The following is a 19,991-nucleotide window of genomic DNA, read 5'->3' on the forward strand; positions in this document are numbered from 1 at the left end:
CTATTTTATTCAAAGGGAACCTGACTGACATTCATTCTTATCTATTGGAGAGATACTGTAGGCAACCTTTGCAAAACTAACACAACTGGTTTTGTAGACTTTAGGAAATGAAAGACATATGCCTTAAATGTCAGCATTTCAGTCATGAATTTGGCATTTTCCTATAAACAGACTAAGCAAACTCAATAGGACAGCCAGAAGTAAGACTGTTCGTTCTTTAACCTTGATATAAATATTGTACAAGGGAAATAAGTCCAAGTTCATTTAATTTCTTTAAAAAAATAACATAACTTTAAAGGAAGTAACAAGTAGTGTAAGAAATATAAGTTATTTTTGCTTCAATGCAGACACACTGTACTGTAAACATTTCTGTCCTTGCTCATTTTGACCAAAGTATGTTTGTTACAGTAATATAAGAAACATGGAAACACCACAGTAAGTATAGATAGCACAGTATAAAAGGGTTGACTATGGCCAATGACCACTTCATGCAATATAATATTTTAAAATAAAATTACAAGACCCCCATCCACTTCCCAGACCTCATCTCCTGATAACCCAACCTGAGTAGTAAGGCTGGAGGAAACAGAAACAGTTCTTTTTTTCGGCAAGGCTTAGGCAAGTCTGGAGTAAAAAGCTCATTCACGTATCCCTAGGGATTCTAAGCAGGAGAGATGAACAATAAGGATACATATGTATATTATTTTATAAATACCACTGCAACTAAATTGCATTGTATTGTATTGTAGTTATTCACCGGTTTTAGTTATATATTCAATATTCTAACAGTATTACTGCCAAAAGAATACAGCATTACATATGTTTGGCTCAGCCAAGACTTTTGGGTTATATAAAAGCTTTGTGAATTCTCCAGTTTTCAGACATCAGGGGTTTTTCTTGTGTGGTTGATTTTCTGTAAACTAGGGCTCATAGCTTTTGGATTCTTCCCTGTGGAGGGAATCTGTAGCTGCGAGGAACTTTGTTCAAATAGTATCTGTGCATATACTGTGCTTGATGTGGAGTCCTTCACAGGTGGTATAGGTTTTATAAGCTCCAGTTCTGCATATGTTAAACCTTCCTCCACAAGCTTGGGCTGAGATAAATAAGGAAAAAGGTTTAAAAAATGACTTGTTTCCAAAACGTCTTGTACTTTATTAAATGACTCAGATTTGTATTTACTTTGAGTACTTACCAACAGGAATAGTTGCTGAGAGTTCTTCGCCAAACTGACCAGAGGACCTGCAAATACAGAATACATGAACAAAGTATAGGTTGTAGAAGTCTGCTAATTCAGTGATATCATAAAGAGACATATTCTGCTTGATTTTTAATCAGTTATGAAGTTTTCATGTCTCTTTACTTTTGTGTGTATATATATTGTGATATAGTCGGGGTAGGGGGTCCCTCTCCTGGGGTAGATGGACACCTCCTTACACACAGCAGCAAGGAAACAGCACGCCAGTCTAGGGTTTTCGTGCAAGCTGGTCGGAACCAGTTTTTATTGTGCGATATAAGTAATAAAATAAACAAAACATAAAAATAAATCCTAGCCCATCTGGGCACTAACTAGACAGGTAATTCCCTCTCTACAAGTGGCAGGGCCTACTGCCTTGCCACAAACACAGCACTTCCAAATATCACAGAGTCTCTGAACAAACCTCAGTGTCTGTTCTCCCCAGGGTATGTGAGACACTGAACCAAAACCTAACACCGCTTATAGGAACCACTTGAAGGTGCAACTACTAATCAGCCTACTCTCAGACTGAAAGGCCCAACACCTGGAATGGCCTGTGGATGGAGCCCTCCCTTTTCTTCTCACATCCACACCCCCAGGACCCATTATCTAGCTTTTACCAAAAACCGACACTGTAATCTGTTTAGCAGAACAGACTTTTCCTGGGGGTTTAAAACACATATGATAGGAATCTGGGACACACATATATGTCATCCCAGACTTCTCCAGTGCTTCTATCACAATACATATACATATATATATATATATATATATATATATATATATATATACATACATAGTTTTGTTTTATTTTACAAGATTAGGGCATGACAAATTCTAGAATGATATCGTAAACTGCATGATCATTTTGGTGCTCAATATCCACCTGGCAACTTGCATTGCAGCCCAATCCTAAAGTAGTATCACCCATATTTGGCCCCAGACACACCCACATTAGCCATGAAGGATAATGGGGAGAGATGTATCAAACAGTGAAAAAAGTGGAGAAGTTGTATATAGCAACCAGTCAGCTTTGAGGTAGTATTTATCAAGTACATTTTATAAAATTGATAGGTAGAAGCTGATTGGTTGCTATGGGCAACTTTTCCACTGGTCCACTTCCCCACTCTTTTCACTGCTTAATACATCCCCCCAACTGTCAACTGGATATGAACTGGAAATGAGGTGGAAACCACACATTCAGCAGCAGTGGACCCCCACCCCTCGGTATGCACACACATATTATTTCCACAATTCAAAGAATCACATCTGATATTCCGGCACTGTAATGAAGCAAAACCATACGTTTTTCAGCAAGCAATCTGTTTTCGTGCAAAGCGTCAGCTCTTTTCTGTACATTGCCTCATTGCAGCCTCATATTACATGTTTTGTGTTGAAATACCTGCGCAGCGCCATTTTGTCATTGTGTTTGAGCACCACAGTGGAACACTGATAGAGACCATATGTCTTGCATACAATACTGTGCAAAAGTTTTAGGCAGGTATGGAAAAAATGCTGCAAAGTAAAGATGCCCACACACATAGCGACATTTTACACGATTTGGCCGATTTCGACGAATCGTGACGACGAATCGGGTAAAAAAAGTACAAATCGTGAGTTTATACTCACGAGCACGATGCCGATGCGCGTCCCCGCTCGTCGTATATTGCATCTTCTGATCTGCCGTGCTGTAGGGCAGATTAGCCAACCATGAACCCGATGGACGCCGATCGTGAGGGTTTTTTTCCTCACGATGAATCGTACGATTCATCACACAATGCAGAATTTGACTGACAGAAGCCTGGACACGCCCCATCGCCATCTTGTGCAGCATCGTGTATGGATCAAGTCAGTCGCACTTTGGGAGCCTGCACACTGGATATTTGTTTTGTTGGATATTTGGTGAGTATTTATACAGTTTGCAACCACACTGACCACCAAAATGTGCTCCCCACTGCCCACCAATGTATGCCCCCAGGCAATAAATGCATGACCAGCCACCGCCCGCCGTATTGAGGCGGGCGGTGGTTGGGTCATGCATTAAGCTCCCCCACTGCCCACCAATGTGTGTAATACTTCAAATAAATAAATAAACACGTTTTTTCCAAAAAAACACCATACATTACATTTAAAAACACACATTATTTCAAGCTGGGGGTCTTCTACCTTTCGGTCTCCAGCTGTTGTGGAACTACATATCCCAGGATGACCTGCCACCCACCTTTGAAACTGTTTTTAGGGCATCCTGGGATCTGTAGTTCTACCACAACGACAGGCCCAAAGGTGGAAAACCCATACTGTCAAAGAAAAACATTATATTACCAAGCAATAAACACATAACATTCCTGTAAAAGAAAACATGATTAGAATACCATAACAAACCTTTAAAAACCTGTAAAAAAGAAAATATTAAAACATTAAAAATGTGAACTATAACAACATTACATTTTACAAAACTATATACACAAATATTTAAATGTCCTTTTTTTTCTTATTCATAGATAATGTCCATGGATTCAGAACGTGAATTTGTTACAGGATTCATTGAAATCCTGCACTCGAAAGACTGTCTGTGGAAGATCAGTTCTCGGAAGTACCACAATAAGTCGCAGAAGTTGGCCGCACTCGAGGAACTGTTGGTGTATACAAAAAAATACATATCTGATGCAGACCTGAAAACTGTACGGCAAAAGATACAAAATCTCAGGACAGTATACATCAAAGAAAAAAAGAAGGTGGATGACTCCAAAAAATCAGGAGCGGCTACAGATGAAATATATACTCCTGCGCTGTGGTACTACCAAATGATGTCATTCATCAGTGAACAAGAGCCTCAAAGGGAATCAATCATCTTGATGTCTGAGCGTGAGGGAGATGAGGAGGTTGCAGAAGTCTTGGTAAGTAGTGACACAGTTTAAACCAAAATCCTTAATGTTTTTGTTGTTAAATCCCAAATGTCCAATTTAGTCAGTAGTTCACAGATAGTCCTCCTGCCATGGTACAGCACCTGGTCCATTGAAATAGGTCATGTACTCCTCCCTCACTTCTTTGGCACGTGCGGTGGATGTTGTTGTAGTTGTTGGTGCAGACACAGATGTCAAATGTTCAATGTCCTCCAGGGGTCCTACATCTTCTGGTCTAGCTGGGACTGGTCCTCGTTGAGTAGATTTTCTTCGCAGAAAGTTGTGCAGCATACAGCACGCCATCACGACCCAGTCTATCTTCTCCACATGTAGATTGAAGGTGGTGTGGAAAATGCGGAAGCGGTTGCTCATTATTCCAAACGCATTTTCCACAATGCGCCGTGCCCGGGATAGACGGTAGTTGTATATCCTTTTCTCTCTGGTCAGGCCCCTGTGTTCATGTAATGCAAAAGCCTCGTCTGCAACGAAAACGTAATTTAGGTCGTGCTTTGTCTGGTCCAGTGAGGGCAGGTTGAGGGTTTTGTTGGCGAGTCTCTGGTAGAAAGCCGTCTTTTTGAAGGATCCACCATCTGAAGCACGCCCATTCTTGCCGACATCCACAAACAGAAATTCGTAGTTGGCATTCACCACTGCCATGAGAACGATGCTGAAGAATCCTTTGTAGTTGTAGTAATATGATCCGGTGTTGGCAGGTGGGTTGATGCGGATGTGTTTCCCATCGATGGCTCCTCCGCAGTTAGGGAAATTCCAACGTTGTTCAAAATCTTCCGCGATGCTGGTCCACTCCTCCACGGTGTTAGGAAACTGTAAAAATAGGAAAAAAGATGTTAAAACATGACTATAATATTTTTTATATCTTTTTTCCCTATATAGACTCCCACCCAAGACCCTGATTTAACATCAACACCGGACCTCAGTCTGCTCGGTGGCGACAGTGATCCGGAGAATAGCACACAAGTGGAAAGTCAAGTTCCACCTGGACCCTCATCTTCGCAACAACCCCAAAAAAAGAAAAAAAAAGGCAGAAAGGAGAATTTTACAGAACGAGAGGACCATTTTTTACAAAACGCAGAACGGCTGCTGCAGAAACCCCCAGATGCAATTGATGATTTCACAGCTCATGTGAACAGCACATTGAGAAATCTGGATGCAGATATCCCAAACAAATTTTTACGGTTAAACTACGACCTCTTGAGTCGCTGTATGAGCAAAAATATCTCAAATTCGACATACATTGCAGATCCAATGCTATTTTCCCCTGCCCCAAATAGGTATGTCTGCCCCCCCCCTGCCCAGTTAGATATTACTCCCCCACCAAGCACCCCAAGCACCAGCACCACCTTGTATAATGCTCTGCTGGATGCAGCAGATGAGTCGCCCCAATATACAGAGATGTAAATTTTTTCTATATTGTAATATCACCAAATTTTATGAATTCCAATCGGTGCTTGCTGCATGGGATAGGGTGGTGATGACGCCATTTGAACAAGGTCACTACGCACATGGCACAAGTACACATAGCTGGAAGCCGAGGCCACAATGTGTACTTGTGCCATGTGTGTATTGGCCTGTTCAAACTGGCGTCTGACCCACCCTATCACATACAGCCGGCTACCTATTGGGATTCATTAAATTTGGTGATATTTAATTTGGTTGTTTTTTGTCTTGATTTTAATGTCACCAAATTTTATGAATTCCAATCGGTGCTTGCTGCATGGGATAGGGTGGTGATGACGCCATTTGAACAAGGTCACTACGCACATGGCACAAGTACACATAGCTGGAAGCCGGGGCCACAATGTGTACTTGTGCCATGTGTGTATTGGCCTGTTCAAACTGGCGTCTGACCCACCCTATCACATATAGCCGGCTACCTATTGAGATTCATAAAATTTGGTGATAATGTTCTTTTGTAAAGTTGTAATAAAAAAGTATTTTGCACACAGTTTAGTGCACACTTTCAGTTGCCTGCAGGTCAGTGCACATTGTACTAAAAGAAGGCAATTTCTTGCTTTATATGTTGAGTAAAAAATAAATATAAAAATTTTCCTTTGCACAAGAAACCAATGTGTGGTGTTTTTTTTTACTTACCTTGCAATACTGGTACTGTAGCACTTTTACGATGGCTTTGCAGGTCTCCGGAATGATGACGCCCAAGGACTGAGGTGAGATGAGTGTCCCAAACTTTAGGTCTTCCAGTGACCTTCCTGTAGCCAGGTATCTCAGGGTAGCCACCAGTCTGTCTTCAGCAGGGATTGCCCTCCGCCACCTTGTGTCCTGTCTCTTGATGTGGGGGGTCACCAGATGCAGCAATTCTTGGAAGCTGGCGTCATCCATGCGCAGGTAGTTCTGATAGTCCTCCGGGTTGTTCTCCTTGATCTCTATCAGCAGGGACATGTGAGAGCGGGTATCCCTTTGTAGCAGCCACTCCTTGGTCCAGCATGCTCTCGTCCTTCTTCGCTGGGCCCTCTTCCTAATCTCCCGGACCCCGGCTTCAGCGACCAACACTTTATACTGATAGGGATGCATCAGTACAGAATTCAGGAACAGGATAGAATGCAGGTAGGTAGCACACACTTGCAGGTAGAATAAACTTTGTATAAGGCAAGCCAAATACAAAGAGCACAGTAGCAATGTACAGGATTCAGCAGGAATACACCTAGCCTCATCTAGTAGCAGAGCAGAATGTACACAGAGTTTAAAGGGTTCCTGCTGTTTATACTCCCTAGATAGCCCCTCCCATTGTTATGGCTATTTAAATTTCCCAAAAATAGTCAAGAGCCTGTTTTATTTTTTTTTTAAACTCACGATTTGTTATGTCCAATCTCACGATGCGTACGATCCGATAGATCGTGAGATCGTAAGACAGATTGGGTGTCTTTTTTCCCAAATCGTGATCACGACGGCAAGGGAGCTCCCGTGAAAGTTCATGAGGAAATTGGCCATAAAATCGTATCGTGAGCACATCGGTATATGTGTGGGCACCTTAAGAATGCTTTCAAAAATAGAAGTGTTAAAAGTTTATTTTTATCAATTAACAAAATGCAAAGTGAATGAACAGAAGATAAATCCAAATCAAATCAATATTTGGTGTGACCACCTTTTGCTTTTAAAACAGCATCAAATCTTCTAGGTACACTTGCACAAAGTCAATGATTTTGTAGGATTTAACCAATCATACCAAACAGGTGATAATGATCATCATTTTCATAGGGGGAGGTTAAAACACAGTCATTAACTGAAACAAAAACAGCTGTGTAGGAGGCTTAGAACTGGGTGAGGAACAGCCAAACTCTGCTACAAAGGTGAGGTTATGGAAGACAGTTTCATGTCACGGGTCATACACCATGACAAGACTGAGCATAGGAACAAGACACAAGGTAGTTATACTGCATCAGCAAGGTCTCTCCAGCCAAAGATTTCAAAGCAGACTGGGGTTTCAAGATGTGCTGTTCAAGCTTTTTTGAAGAAGCACAAAGAAACTGGCAATGTTGAGGACTGTAGTGGTCGGCCAAGGATACTTAATGCATCAGATGAAAGACACATCATGCTTACTTCCCTTCAAAATTGGCACACGTCCAGCAGTGCCATCAGCTCAGACTTGGCAGAAATCAGAGGGATCTGAGGGCCAGAAGTGGTCTTCATGGAAGAATTGCGACCAAAAAGTCATACCTTCAGCATGGAAACAAGGCCAAGCAACTCAACTAGCACGAAAACATAGGAACTGGACTGAGGAGTCAAAATTTGAAATATTTGGCTGTAACAAAAAAGCAGTTTGTTCGCGGAAGGGCTGGAGAGTGGTACAATAATGAGTGTCTGCAAGCAACAGTGAAGCATGGTGGAGGTTCCTTGCAAATTTGGCACTGCATTTCAGCAAAAGGAGTTGGGGAATTGGTCAAGATTAATGATGTCCTCAGTGCTGAGAAATACAGACAGGTACTTATCCATCATGCAATACCATCATTTATTCGGCAGCAGGACGACCCCAAACAAACAGCCAATGTCATTAAGAACTATCTTCAGCGCAACGTTGAACATGGAGTCCTGGAAGTGATGATATGGTCCCCACAGAGCCCTAATCTCAACATCGTCGAGTCTGTCTGGGATTACATGAAGAGACAGAAGGATTTGAGCAAGTCTACATCCACAGAAGATATGTGCTTAGTTCTCCAAGATGTTTGTAACAACCTCCCTGCAGAGTTCCTTCAAAAACTGTGTACAAGTGTACCTAGAAGAATTGATGCTATTTTGAAGGCAAGGGGTGGTCACACCAAATATTGATTTGATTTAGATTTCTCTTTTGTTCATTCACTTAGCATTTTGTTAATTGATAAAAATAAACTAACACTTCTATTTTTGAAAGCATTCTTACCTTGCAGCATTTTTTCCACACCTGCCTAAAACTTTTGCACAGTACTGTATATCTGTTAGATACCTGCACCCCTACCTTTATATATCACCGGCTGGTGCTCTGTATATTCTGCTCAAGCTCCACTCTATCCAGATTATCAATTGTATTCCTTCTGAGTATGGCTGTACAAACAAATTATACTACACTTAAATCTCACACCTGGTTAAGTACTTGAGCTATCTAGATTATCTTTACTACACTGGTGTTGCTATTATTCTCTACATTCTACAACCAATAGCACACACAAATCAACAGGTTATGGGCCCAGGCACGCAAACACCAGGTACTTAGACACCAGAAGCACAGAGTTCCAGTACAGAGTATTATTAAAGTTAACCAAAAAAGCCAAAGCAGTGAGCATAACTGTTTTCAGAGCACAGCATATACACAAGAGCTGCATCCTTTATTGTGTTCATTAAGCTAAAAGGTTCAGAGAAATACACTACGTGAGAATTGTTGGACTGTACTTGTACTGGCCTGTTTTTCAGAATATTCTGAGCCAGAGTGAGAGCTCTGTATAAGGCTCGAAGTTTCAGGATGTTGATTGGTAACACTGCCTCAACTGGGAACCATCGGCACTGGAAGGAGTGCTGGCCGGTTACTGTGCCCCACCCTTGGAGGATTGCATCTGTGGTGAGGAGATCCTAGTCCAGGATTCAAAAGGGATGACCCTTGTTCAAATAGGAAGTCTGTATCCATCAGGCTAGGGACAGGCGAACCTCTGGGGGGAGGCTCATCATCTGGGATTTGAAGAGATGGGGTAGCCCATTCCACCTGGAGAGGATAAGATGTTGTAGGGGCCTGGAGTGAAACTGGGCGAATTCCACCATGTAGAAGGTGGACACCATTGATCTCAAGGCCTGCATTGCAGAGTGAATTGACACTCAGCGATTGTGGAGCAGTATGCTTAGTCTGTGCTGTATTGCTGAAATCTTGTCTCCAGTTAGGAAGATTCTCTGAACTCGAGAGTCCAGAAGGGCTCCCAAATGTACCATCCTTTGAGAGGGTGTTAGGGAAGATTTTTTCCAGTTGATCAGCCAACCGTGCATTTGAAGAAAGGCAATGGTTACCTGAAGATGGCGGTGAAGAGTCTCTGGGGAGCTGGCCAATAGCAAGAGATCGTCTAAGTATGGAAGCAGTCTGATTCCTTGATGATGAAGAGAGTTCGTCATAACTGCCAAGATCTTCGTAATGACCAGGGGGGGGCGTTGAAAGGCCAAACGGCAGAGCCTGAAATTGGTAAGGTTGCTGTAGTATAGCAAACCGGAGATATTATTGATGAGAAGGCAATATAGGTACATGTAGGTAAGCGTCCTGAATGTCTAGAGAAACCATAAAATCCCTAGGCTCCATAGCTAGGATAATAGAACAGAGGGTTTCCATACGAAACCAGAGCACCCTGATAAACTTGTTCAGAGATTTGAGGATAGGCCGTTGAGACCCATTGGGCTTCTGAACTAAGATAAGGGTAGAAAAATAGCCCCTGCCCCGTTGTGAGGAGGGTCCCAAATTATTACTCCTGAATTAAGTATAGACTGAATGGATTTTTGGAGCAGCAGGGCCTTGGTTGGGTCCGATGGACGTACCTGTGCAAAAGAACTGCTGGGGGGGTCGCCTCAGGAATGAGGGGGCATATCCATGGGAGACCACTTCCCTCACCCAGGCATCTGACATAGTTTGATGCCAAATCTGGGTGAATTGAAGAAGTCAGCCTCCCACCCTGGGAGCCCCCAGGGAGAATCCTGTCCTGTCAGGCTTTGAAGCATTGCGTAATGTCTGCTGACATGGAAAAGACTGACCCTTGGCTTTTCCTTGAGGGTGAAAGAACCGAAAGGATGAAGTCCGAGGCTTTATATTATATGCAGAGGGCAGTAACACCATATTGTTAGCCACCAAAGTAGTCACAATTTTATCCAATTCTGGACCAAATATGATGTCTCCTGCATAAGACAGAGACTCTAGAGCCCGTTTTGATTCTGAATCTACTTTCCAGTAACTTAGCCAAAGAATACAGCGGGCCACTACCGAAGTGGCAGATATCCTGGGGCCAGGAGAGCCATATCCATAGCTGCTTCACCTAAATAGGAGGCTGCATCTCTAATGTGAGATATGTATGACAGCTGTTCCCTCGAAGCATCAGGGGGAAAAGTCTCTACTAGGGCCTCTGCCCAACTCTCAATGGCTCTTGCCACCAAGGCCGTAGCTCCTGTAGTCTCCTTCAAGGAGGCTGCAGTATGAATGGGTAAGGTGGCATTTTTAACCAGATGTGTTACATGAGAAGCCACTGCTGGGGGAACTTCCCATTTAGTACAATCAGTAGCTGGAAGAGGGTAAAATTAACTGAACCGTTTTGGAATTTGAAACCTTTTACTGGGCATATTCCATGCTTCACTCATGTGATCAGGTAGCTGGTCAGAGTGTGGAAACTCTGGTAAAACAACTTTCTGTCACTTAAAAAGTGCATGTTTTTTCTTAGGAGCGGGTTCATCCTTTTCTATTTGTAGAATAGTTTTAACAGCTCTCACAAGAGCAAGTACAGTTAGTTTAGAGGGTGGCTTCTCTTCTCCTGAGACGGAGTCAGAGTGAGAGAGATCTGCGTCTTCTGCCTTCCCAGATGATATATCAGAATCAGATAACTGTGTAGATTGGGAAGATATCATAATACGTTTAGTAGGCTTAGTAGGTAAAGGCTTTTCTTTTTGCAGCATTTGCAGAAAAAACATAGAGGTATTAGCCAAACTCTGTACTGAGGTAGACATTACGTCTACCCATGGGGGAGGCTAATTATTTTCAGGGAGTACCTGCTGTGGCCATCCCATAGGGGGAGCTACCACGGAGACTGCTACTTGGTCCGCATGTTTTGCCAGCATTTGTGAAAAGGCAGCCCAGGGTATGGCTGAGGGAGAGACACCGGGGCTGATGGGCTTGGGGCTGTGTAACAATTAATACAGAGTCCATCCTGAATGTGGTCCTCTGTGGCTAAGCCCGCAGAGCAGGAATTACAAGACACCAGAGTAGGAGGAGCAGCATCAGGCTGCTTGTTATTCTTTCCTCTGCTAGCCATAGCCACAAGAATAACAAAATACACAGTATGATACAGTGCAGTGAACACTCTGGATAATATGGTACAGTATAGCATGCAACCACGTTATAAAGAATGTGATAGCACTCACAAGTATCTGGGAAATGTGAGGTACAATGTGAGGTACCTATACCTTAGTATGTCAGGGCACAGTAGAATAAAGGGAAAGGTATAAGCTATACAGAATAGAAAGTAGAGATTAGCGCTTGCACAAGTCACATACAAACGCAGAAAAATATTACATGTTTACAGTGAGCACTAAAATCAACTATACAGACCACAGTGGCTGGTAGAATATAGTATGACCTGGCCTTTGGGAGAGATATACAGGGAGACTGGAACTAGCAGGGAGACCTGCTTGCAGAAAATGGCTGCCGTGCATGTCTTGGGGGGGCGGTGGGGGAGGGAGAAGCAGCCCAAAGAACACCAAGACAGCAGTGGAATGGTGCCCTGGACTGGGGGAGGGGCTGCAGGGAGAGCACCTTCTCCCCTTGCTGACATTAACCACCAGGTCCCGTTGCCTCCTTCTGTATGCCCTGCGCAGGTATGTTAAATGCCCCAGTTGTCTAGTGGAGTCGTGGGCACACCAGTGTCCACATCAGTGCCTCTGGTCTGTCTCTTGAGACTGGAGGCAAGACTGCACAACAATGTGGGTCCCCGTGAACAGGGTTCCACCTTACCTGTCCCCTGAATTCCAGGCTGCAGTCTGTAGTCTGAGAAGCCTGCTAGCTAGTCCCTCTCGGAGCCCTGCCGAGAGTACCTAGCACAGGCTTGGAGTCACGGCACTTTGGAGGGTGATGGGGCAGCAGCACAGACATCCGGAGGACAGTCTGGTGCTGCTTGCCCGTTATAGTAACAAAATTAAAATAAATTAAATCATAAAATAAAAGCTTGGGCTGCTTATTGCAGCCCCCTGTTATAATGGTGGTCCAGGCTCCTGCCGGACACCAAAGAAACTGAAGTGCCATCAGGCTGTGGGTGGGGTATAGGAGAAAGGATTGGAGCATCCTGGGATTGAAAAGCTTTGCTTTTGGTGTCCGGTCCTCCAGGTCCCACCTACACCCCAATGTTTCCCTGTGGAGCCCTATAGACCCTAAAGAAGAAAGCTGTATAACAGGCAAGCAAAGCCATTGTCCATTTTCAAAAACAGCAAGCACAGCTGAGGCACCTCTGGAATTAGTGCATACAGATGTGCGAGGTTCAATGGAGGTTAAATCGATAAGTGGATACAGATACTTTATAACATTAATCGATGATTTCACAAGAATGGCACACATTTATTTCCTCAAAGAAAACAGTGAAGTAATCAACAAAATTGCAGACTACAACAATAGAGTCAGGGTCTAGAAGAAAAACAAGTATCAGACATCTCAGAGTTTTTGAATGATTTTGAATGTACTGGATATGTACCCATTCCCAAAGAAATAATATGTCAACTGGATCCAAAGTCCACGAATGATTCATGCTTGGATATTGCCAAAAGAGTAAAGGTTACTGATTCTGGAATCCAAAGACTAAAAAACCTGTCAAGTCAAGGGATGTCTTATTCCAAGAGACAACACTTAAATAAAAGGTGGAATTGGATTTGCAGAACAAGTATTAAGTTATTGGATATGCCTGAACTTGGAGACTTAACTGAATCAGAAGCTACCAGCGTTGACAACCAACCACAGAAAAGAACCTCTGCAAGATCAAACAGTGGAAAACCACCAAAGAGATATTATGAGTTTGAAAATATCACATTCTGTGAATCCCAAAATATCCAAGAGGCAAAGTCAAGAAATTATTAGTGTGAGTGGAAATCCAAAATAGCCAAGGAAGCTCTTCACCTTAAAGAGACTTTGAATGAAATGAGTATTACTGTATAAACAAGGAAGACATCAGCAACATTGAGTGTGTCAATAGTCAAGAGCTTGCAGCAACCTGTAGATAATTTAAGGTTTAGATGAGCAAGAACATATCAACATTTCAAGTAATTCTAGTAAACATTTGTTTAAAAACATATCCAATGACTGACATAATCCCTTTGGTAAGCACATCAGCAGGATTCTTCTCACTAACTATGTGAACCAAAGCAAGAGTGTGCTTGGCCTTGTGAGCATGTGCAGATGTGACCACTGTTCATAAACCTCTGAATTAGGCCATCTATGTTCATCTTTGCTGACCTCAGGGTACTCCCCTGCTGACTTCAAGAACACAGGTACCTTTAACAATTTTGGAATTCCTACCCCAATCCTTTTTCTAGCAATAATGCTGCCTCCATGTCTGGGTATCGCTTAAGCCAAGGGCACTTTATTTTCACAGTTGTAATGCTCATTTCCCACAGGGACTATGTGGGTGGGTGGCCACATTGGTCTTCATTAAACACCCAGCATACAGTATTACCCCCCTTGTTGTATCTGACTCCCACTTACCCTGAGAAAATCTACTGCCAGCCCTCCACTGAAAATCACAATCTCACACAGAGGATAATGTCCAGGTTATCCCAACCCTGGAATTTGGAACAGATGTAGGCCCGTGTCTTAATCAGCCATATTATTTCTTAACAATCAGTCTAAATGCAACTTGCTGAGGGTTTGCAGCTTGATGTGGTTATGCAAGTGTGGATAAACTAAGTGTGCTTTCTGAACAGTTAAAAAAAAAGATGAACAAACATTGAACAACCTTTAGGACCAGTTACTTACAACATAATTTCTCAAAAGCAGTTTGTTTTTGTTTTTTTCCCAAAGCCTTTAAAAAACACAATGGGCCGAATTCAATTAGAAGCGAAAAGTCCGTTGCCAGACTTTTCAATATCATCGCTGGTTTCGGGTGCGAAAAATTATCCCCGCATTCAATTTGATATCGGCGAAAACGGGACCTGGCGAAGCGCAAACAGGCGAAAAGTTCTGTCATTTTTGGGGAAATCAGCCTGACACCCCCCAAAAAGATGCTCTGACATGGGGGTTCACTGTGGGTACCCCCGATTAGCCCTGCTGAAGGTATTTGGGGTCTTCTAATGATCTCAAAAGGTGCTATTTAGTGTATTTGGGACAGTGATGAAGAATAACATTTAGCAATTTTGGGGGGGGGGAAAGGAGTTCCATCAAATTTGGGGTACATGAAATGGGTGCAAGCATATTTTGAAGTTGCTAAAGTCCAGCATTAAAAAGCGCCAAAAATGCACCTTCAGCAAACACCTGCAATCAAAAATACACCTCCCCCATACTTCCAGACCCCCCCAAAGGCTATTTCGCTAGTTTTTCATTTTGTACCCCCACCTTGATTTTTTTCGCTCACTTTTTCAAAGTGCATTTTTGGGGTGTCTTTTGTGTTTTTTTTGCTTTTTTTACGCAATTAGCATCAAGGGGGTCTAAAAAGGGTTTAGGGGTGTTGCCGCAATTTTCCACCCCAAAACCCCAATTCTGCATTTTTTTCCGCCGGGTATCCATTGGCAAAACTTTTCCGCTGGTTACAAGGCGCAAATTTTTCACACCGGCGAAATGTCGGACAAATTGAATACAGGGATAAATGGAATCGGCGAAAATGACATCATCGGAGAAAAAGTATTGCGGAAATGGACTTTTCACTTGTAATTGAATTCTGCCCTATGTATCAAAAACTACTTTTTAATCTCACTCCATGGAATCTCTAAGGCTACTACATCCTTTACTCTCCCTGCAGCTCATCCTTCTGTACATATTGCCACCTCATTAATCTACTCTCCTCTTATAAACAAACATGAGCATATACATTGACAATAACATCCACAACCTGTTGCCATAAAAATCTGTCTTACAAATCCAACAAATACATTTATATCTCTCTCCTGCTGCTTTTATGAGCTGGTGACATAGCACCAAATCCATGCCCAACCCACATGTCACACCCACAGCGGAATATAAATTCAGCTAACCTCATAAACATTGCGTGCCTCCCTTCACCCTCCAAGTCACTAAAATGTGCCTTATGGAATGCACGCTCTGTTTGCAATAAGATAACATCCATCCATGACCTATTTACTTCAACTAACCTCAACCTTCTGGTGATAACAGAAACATGGCTCACACAATCAGACACAGTCTCCCCTGCTGCACTTTTACACGGTGAACTACACTTCACACACACCTTCAGGCCTGGCAATAGTAAAGGAGGTGGGGTAGGAATATTACTCTCCCAATCTTTCACATACACAGTTCTCCCACATGTACCATCACTCACATTTACATAATTCGAAGTATATTCTATCAGGACTTTCACCCCTTTCTCTCTGCGAGTTGCTGCTATCTATCGCCCGCCTGGGCCACCCCAACAATTTCTCGAACATTTTCTGCCTGGCTCCCTCACTTCCTATCCTCAGACATCTCCACCATCATTCTGGATGATTTTAATATCCCCATTGACAGTCCACAATCTCCTCATGTCTCTAAACTAGTCTCCTTAACCTCCTCTCTTGGCCTCTCCCAATGGACTGACTCCTCTACTCATCAGGATGGCCACTGCCTTGATCTTGTATTCACCAGACTATGCTCAGTTTCTGATTTCACTAATGATCCTTTCCCTCTCACAGATCACAACCTTATCACCTGCACACTCTCCTCCATTACATCAACCTCAATGTCATTGAAATCAACTAAACCTCCTAACACCCACAGAAATATTAATGCTATTAATTGTCAACAACTATCTACCTCTCTACGACAAAAGAAAACAAATTGGCTGCGCAGTCTATTCAATTAATAATAATAAGAAAACATTTATTATCGTCTCTCAAAGGAAAGATCCCAGTACATGGTCAATTAACCATATAAAGCGGTCTAATACAACAGCATATGTACATAGAAAATTAATAATCTAAAATACAAAAATAGACACAAATTTTTTTTTTATTGTGACTCACGGCACCTATTAAGGAACATTACCTTTATATTCACTTTGCCACCTATAAGTGAATTATAGTGATATCACTCCGGGACTACATTTATTCAGCTTCACAGCTTATTTGTCTATTTTTACCAACATTCATTTTATATATTTTTTGGCGTGTGTGTCTATTTTTGTATTTTAGATTATTAGTTTTCTATGTACATATGCTGTTGTATTAGACCGCTTTATATGGTTAATTGACCATGTACTGGGATCTTTCCTTTGAGAGACGATAATAAATATTTTCTTATTATTATTAACTGACTAGACTGCGCAGCCAATTTGTTTTCTATTGTTTTTTGGAGAAATTGCACATTCTTCCTTGATTGGCAGCTGCACTCTGGTCTTATCACTTATTCATTAGTCCAGCAGTGGTGAGCGCCATTGCCAGTAATATATACCTTTTGCCTCTCTACGACAAAGACTCACCAATTTCTACATTCACTGCTGCAGCACACCTGAACCACATTCTAGAAAAAGCCCTCAATGAAGTAGCTCCAGCTACCCATCACTCTCACGTAAAGTAGAACGTCAATGGCGTAAGTCTCGTACTTCCTGACATATAAGACTATCTACAACTCTACAACTCTTATCGTAATGCTCTGGACAATGCCAAACAAACATATTTCCAATCTGTAATCTCTGCTCAAGCCTCTAAACCCAAGCAACATTTAAACAGCTTCTTACCCCTTCCTCACACAAGCCACCTGCTACTATCTGTGCACAAGATCTTGCTTCCTATTTCAAGGACAAGATTGATAAGATCCATAATGAAATGGTATGCTCTTCCTCAACTAGCTCAGCTATATATGAGCATATTTGAAGTGTATCTTAAACAATTTTAGGTGTTATCATGTATATCACATCATGATTGCATGAGAGCACAAGTTGATAATTATATCAGGGTTGCACTATATATGTTATTTCTCTTTTTTTTAATGTTTGATGTAATCATGTCATGAAATTCTGAGGCAAAGACAATTTGGAAAAACCTTGACACAAACAGACACCACGTCACTGCACTAGCTGAAGTAACTTACGCTGAAGACGCTGTTCCTTGCATATCCTTTGACAATATAGATATATATCAATAATCAGTGCTGGAAGTGTGCCAGTATGAAATGGTACAGTATGTCATTCCGGCACTTCACTTTGGCACCCGGTGCCGGGGCAGTCACAAGCTGCTGCCTGTATAACTCGTCTTGCGGATTGGCAGCATATTGAATTCGGGACCGGCCAGTTTTGGCTGCCGGTCCACAACACAGCCGGCGCTAAATTTAATATGTGCCAAGGATTGAAGGAAAAGAAGCGACGGCGGTAAGCAGAGTTCAGCCGGATGTGTCCTGGGAGGTGCTATGAGCTGAGAGGGGAGGTGTGCTGTGAGGGGAGGAAGTAGGAGCAGTGGGGGGTGCGGGGACAGTGGGTCGCACCGGGCGTCACCCTCCATGGGGGTGACACCACAAGCCACAAACAAATGCCCACAGTGACTTCTGCCCGTACCCCACGCACGCGTTGCTGCCACCGCTCTGCTGACCTTATCCACGCTTCCCGCCACCAACCCCCCCCCCCCCCGGGTGAATCTAAGTGGTGGTCCGGGAGAAACCCAAGCTCCGCCTACCTGATTTTCAATACATGGGCATTCGGCTGGTGACTGGTCATGTGCGCGTCATGACGTGATGATGTCATGGCATGTGCGGTCTCTCAGTGACTGACTGTGAAGTTGGAACCTGAAGAGCCACAGCGCCGAAGGGGAGCGGCACCATCAGGCTGCGTTTGTAGATGGAGAGTGACTGAGAGATCTACGGTGACTGACAGCTGCCTGCCACTGATAAAGAGGGGACCAGAGGGGATCAGTCAGCTTTAAGCACTGCTTAAAGCTATAAGGTAAGTAATTAGTTTTTGCAGCTGCAGAAGAGGGTGGGGGAGGGGGAAGCTCTCTGCATTGCATTTAATCTGCAATGAAGTCTAAATGATGGGAACGTATATCCATCTGTTGCAAGTCTCAGTGAACATATTTCAAACAGGTTTGCTTAAGAGGCACATTTATATTACAGATGAGCGGTTCGGATTCTGTGGAATCCGAACCGCGCCGAACATTGGGGATCCGAGTCCCGCTGTTCGGGTGTTCCCTGCCTGATTCGGATCCCCGTTCGAGGCCGAGCCGCAGCCTCCTGATGTCAGATTCTCGCAAGAGAATCCGACGTCGGGGCTCCTCTAGTGTAGGGCAGACCGCTGTGTTGGCGGTCTGCCCTACACAGATCAAACACACAGCCGCCAGCGGCAGCTGTGTATTTGTGATAGCAGCCAATGAGAGTCACACAGACTCTCATTGGCTGCTGCACGGAGGGAGCCGGTTGGAGCTCACTCATGAGCTCCGTCTTCCGGCTCCCTCCGCACGTTATACAGCAGAGCAGAGCGAACGGTGGCGAGAGCGGGGATTCAGGTAAGTTTTTTATTTTTTTTGTGTGTGTGTGTGTGTGTGTAAGGGGGCATTACTTGGGGGCATACTACTACTGGGGGCCTGCTAAGTGGGGGCCTGCTAATGGGGGGCATACTACTACTTGGGGCCATACTACTACTACTGGGGGCCTGCTAAGGGGGGGCATACTACTACTGGGGGCCTGCTAAGGGGGGGCATACTACTACTGGGGGCCTGCTAAGGGGGGCATACTACTACTGGGGGCCTGCTAAGGGGGGGCATACTACTACTGGGGGCCTGCTAAGGGGGGCAACCTAGTACAGGGGGCCTGCTAAGGGGGGCAACCTAGTACAGGGGGCCTGCTAAGGGGGGCATACTACTACTGGGGGCATGTTAATGGGGGCACTACTACTGGGGGCATGTTAATGGGGGCACTACTACTGGGGCACTACTACTTGGGGCATGCTAATGGGGGCACTACTACTGGGGGCCTGCTAATGGGGGCACTACTACTGGGGGCATGCTAATGGGGGGCATGCTAATGGGGGCACTGCATAGGGGGCACCACTACTGGGGCCATTGTGTAAGGGACACCACTGCTGGGGGCATTGTATAAGTGGCACTACTACTGTGGGCATTGTATAAGGGGCATTACTACTGTGGGCTTTGTGTATAAGGGTCACTACTGTGGGCATTGTGTAAAAGGGGCACTAATGTGGGCATTGTGTAAAAGGGGCACTACTGTGTGTCGTACCCTGTAAATCAGGTGTTGAAATTGTTCAATATATTACCCATAAATTAGTCACATATGGGGCCACAAACAATTGGATGTTTGTGTTGAGTAACACTGGGTGCTGCATATCTATAGGGAAGGACTACTTAATTGCCAGTAAACAGCATGGGATCCTGCCGTGACCTTACCCCTGCTCTCTGTCTTCTGCCCCGAACGGGCACACACTGTCACTGCTGATCAAATTAGCTTACCTGCTTGTGCTGTGGGACCCTTCTGCTGTGCC

The 19,991-nt window shown here is 43.7% G+C and overlaps 1 protein-coding gene across 3 annotated transcripts in view; it reads right to left on the reverse strand.

The window, feature by feature from the left end:
- Positions 1-249: 249 nt before the first annotated feature.
- Positions 250-19,991, reverse strand: part of VSTM4 (V-set and transmembrane domain containing 4) — a 122,495-nt gene continuing 102,753 nt past the window's right edge. For 2 of the 3 annotated variants that reach the window (XM_088459779.1, XM_088459778.1), the window contains exons 7-8: positions 1,193-1,239; positions 250-1,093 (exon numbers count right to left, since the gene is read on the reverse strand). In XM_088459779.1, the coding sequence (XP_088315905.1) occupies positions 878-1,093; positions 1,193-1,239 (263 nt within the window). In that variant the 3' untranslated portion in view covers positions 250-877. The remainder of the gene's footprint in view (positions 1,094-1,192; positions 1,240-19,991) is intronic. The other variant, XR_015872981.1, reaches the window with a different exon arrangement.

The sequence above is a fragment of the Taudactylus pleione genome, unplaced genomic scaffold, assembly GCF_031769625.1.
Source record: "Taudactylus pleione unplaced genomic scaffold, aTauple2 ptg000935l, whole genome shotgun sequence".
NCBI classification, from domain to species: Eukaryota; Metazoa; Chordata; class Amphibia; order Anura; family Myobatrachidae; genus Taudactylus; species Taudactylus pleione.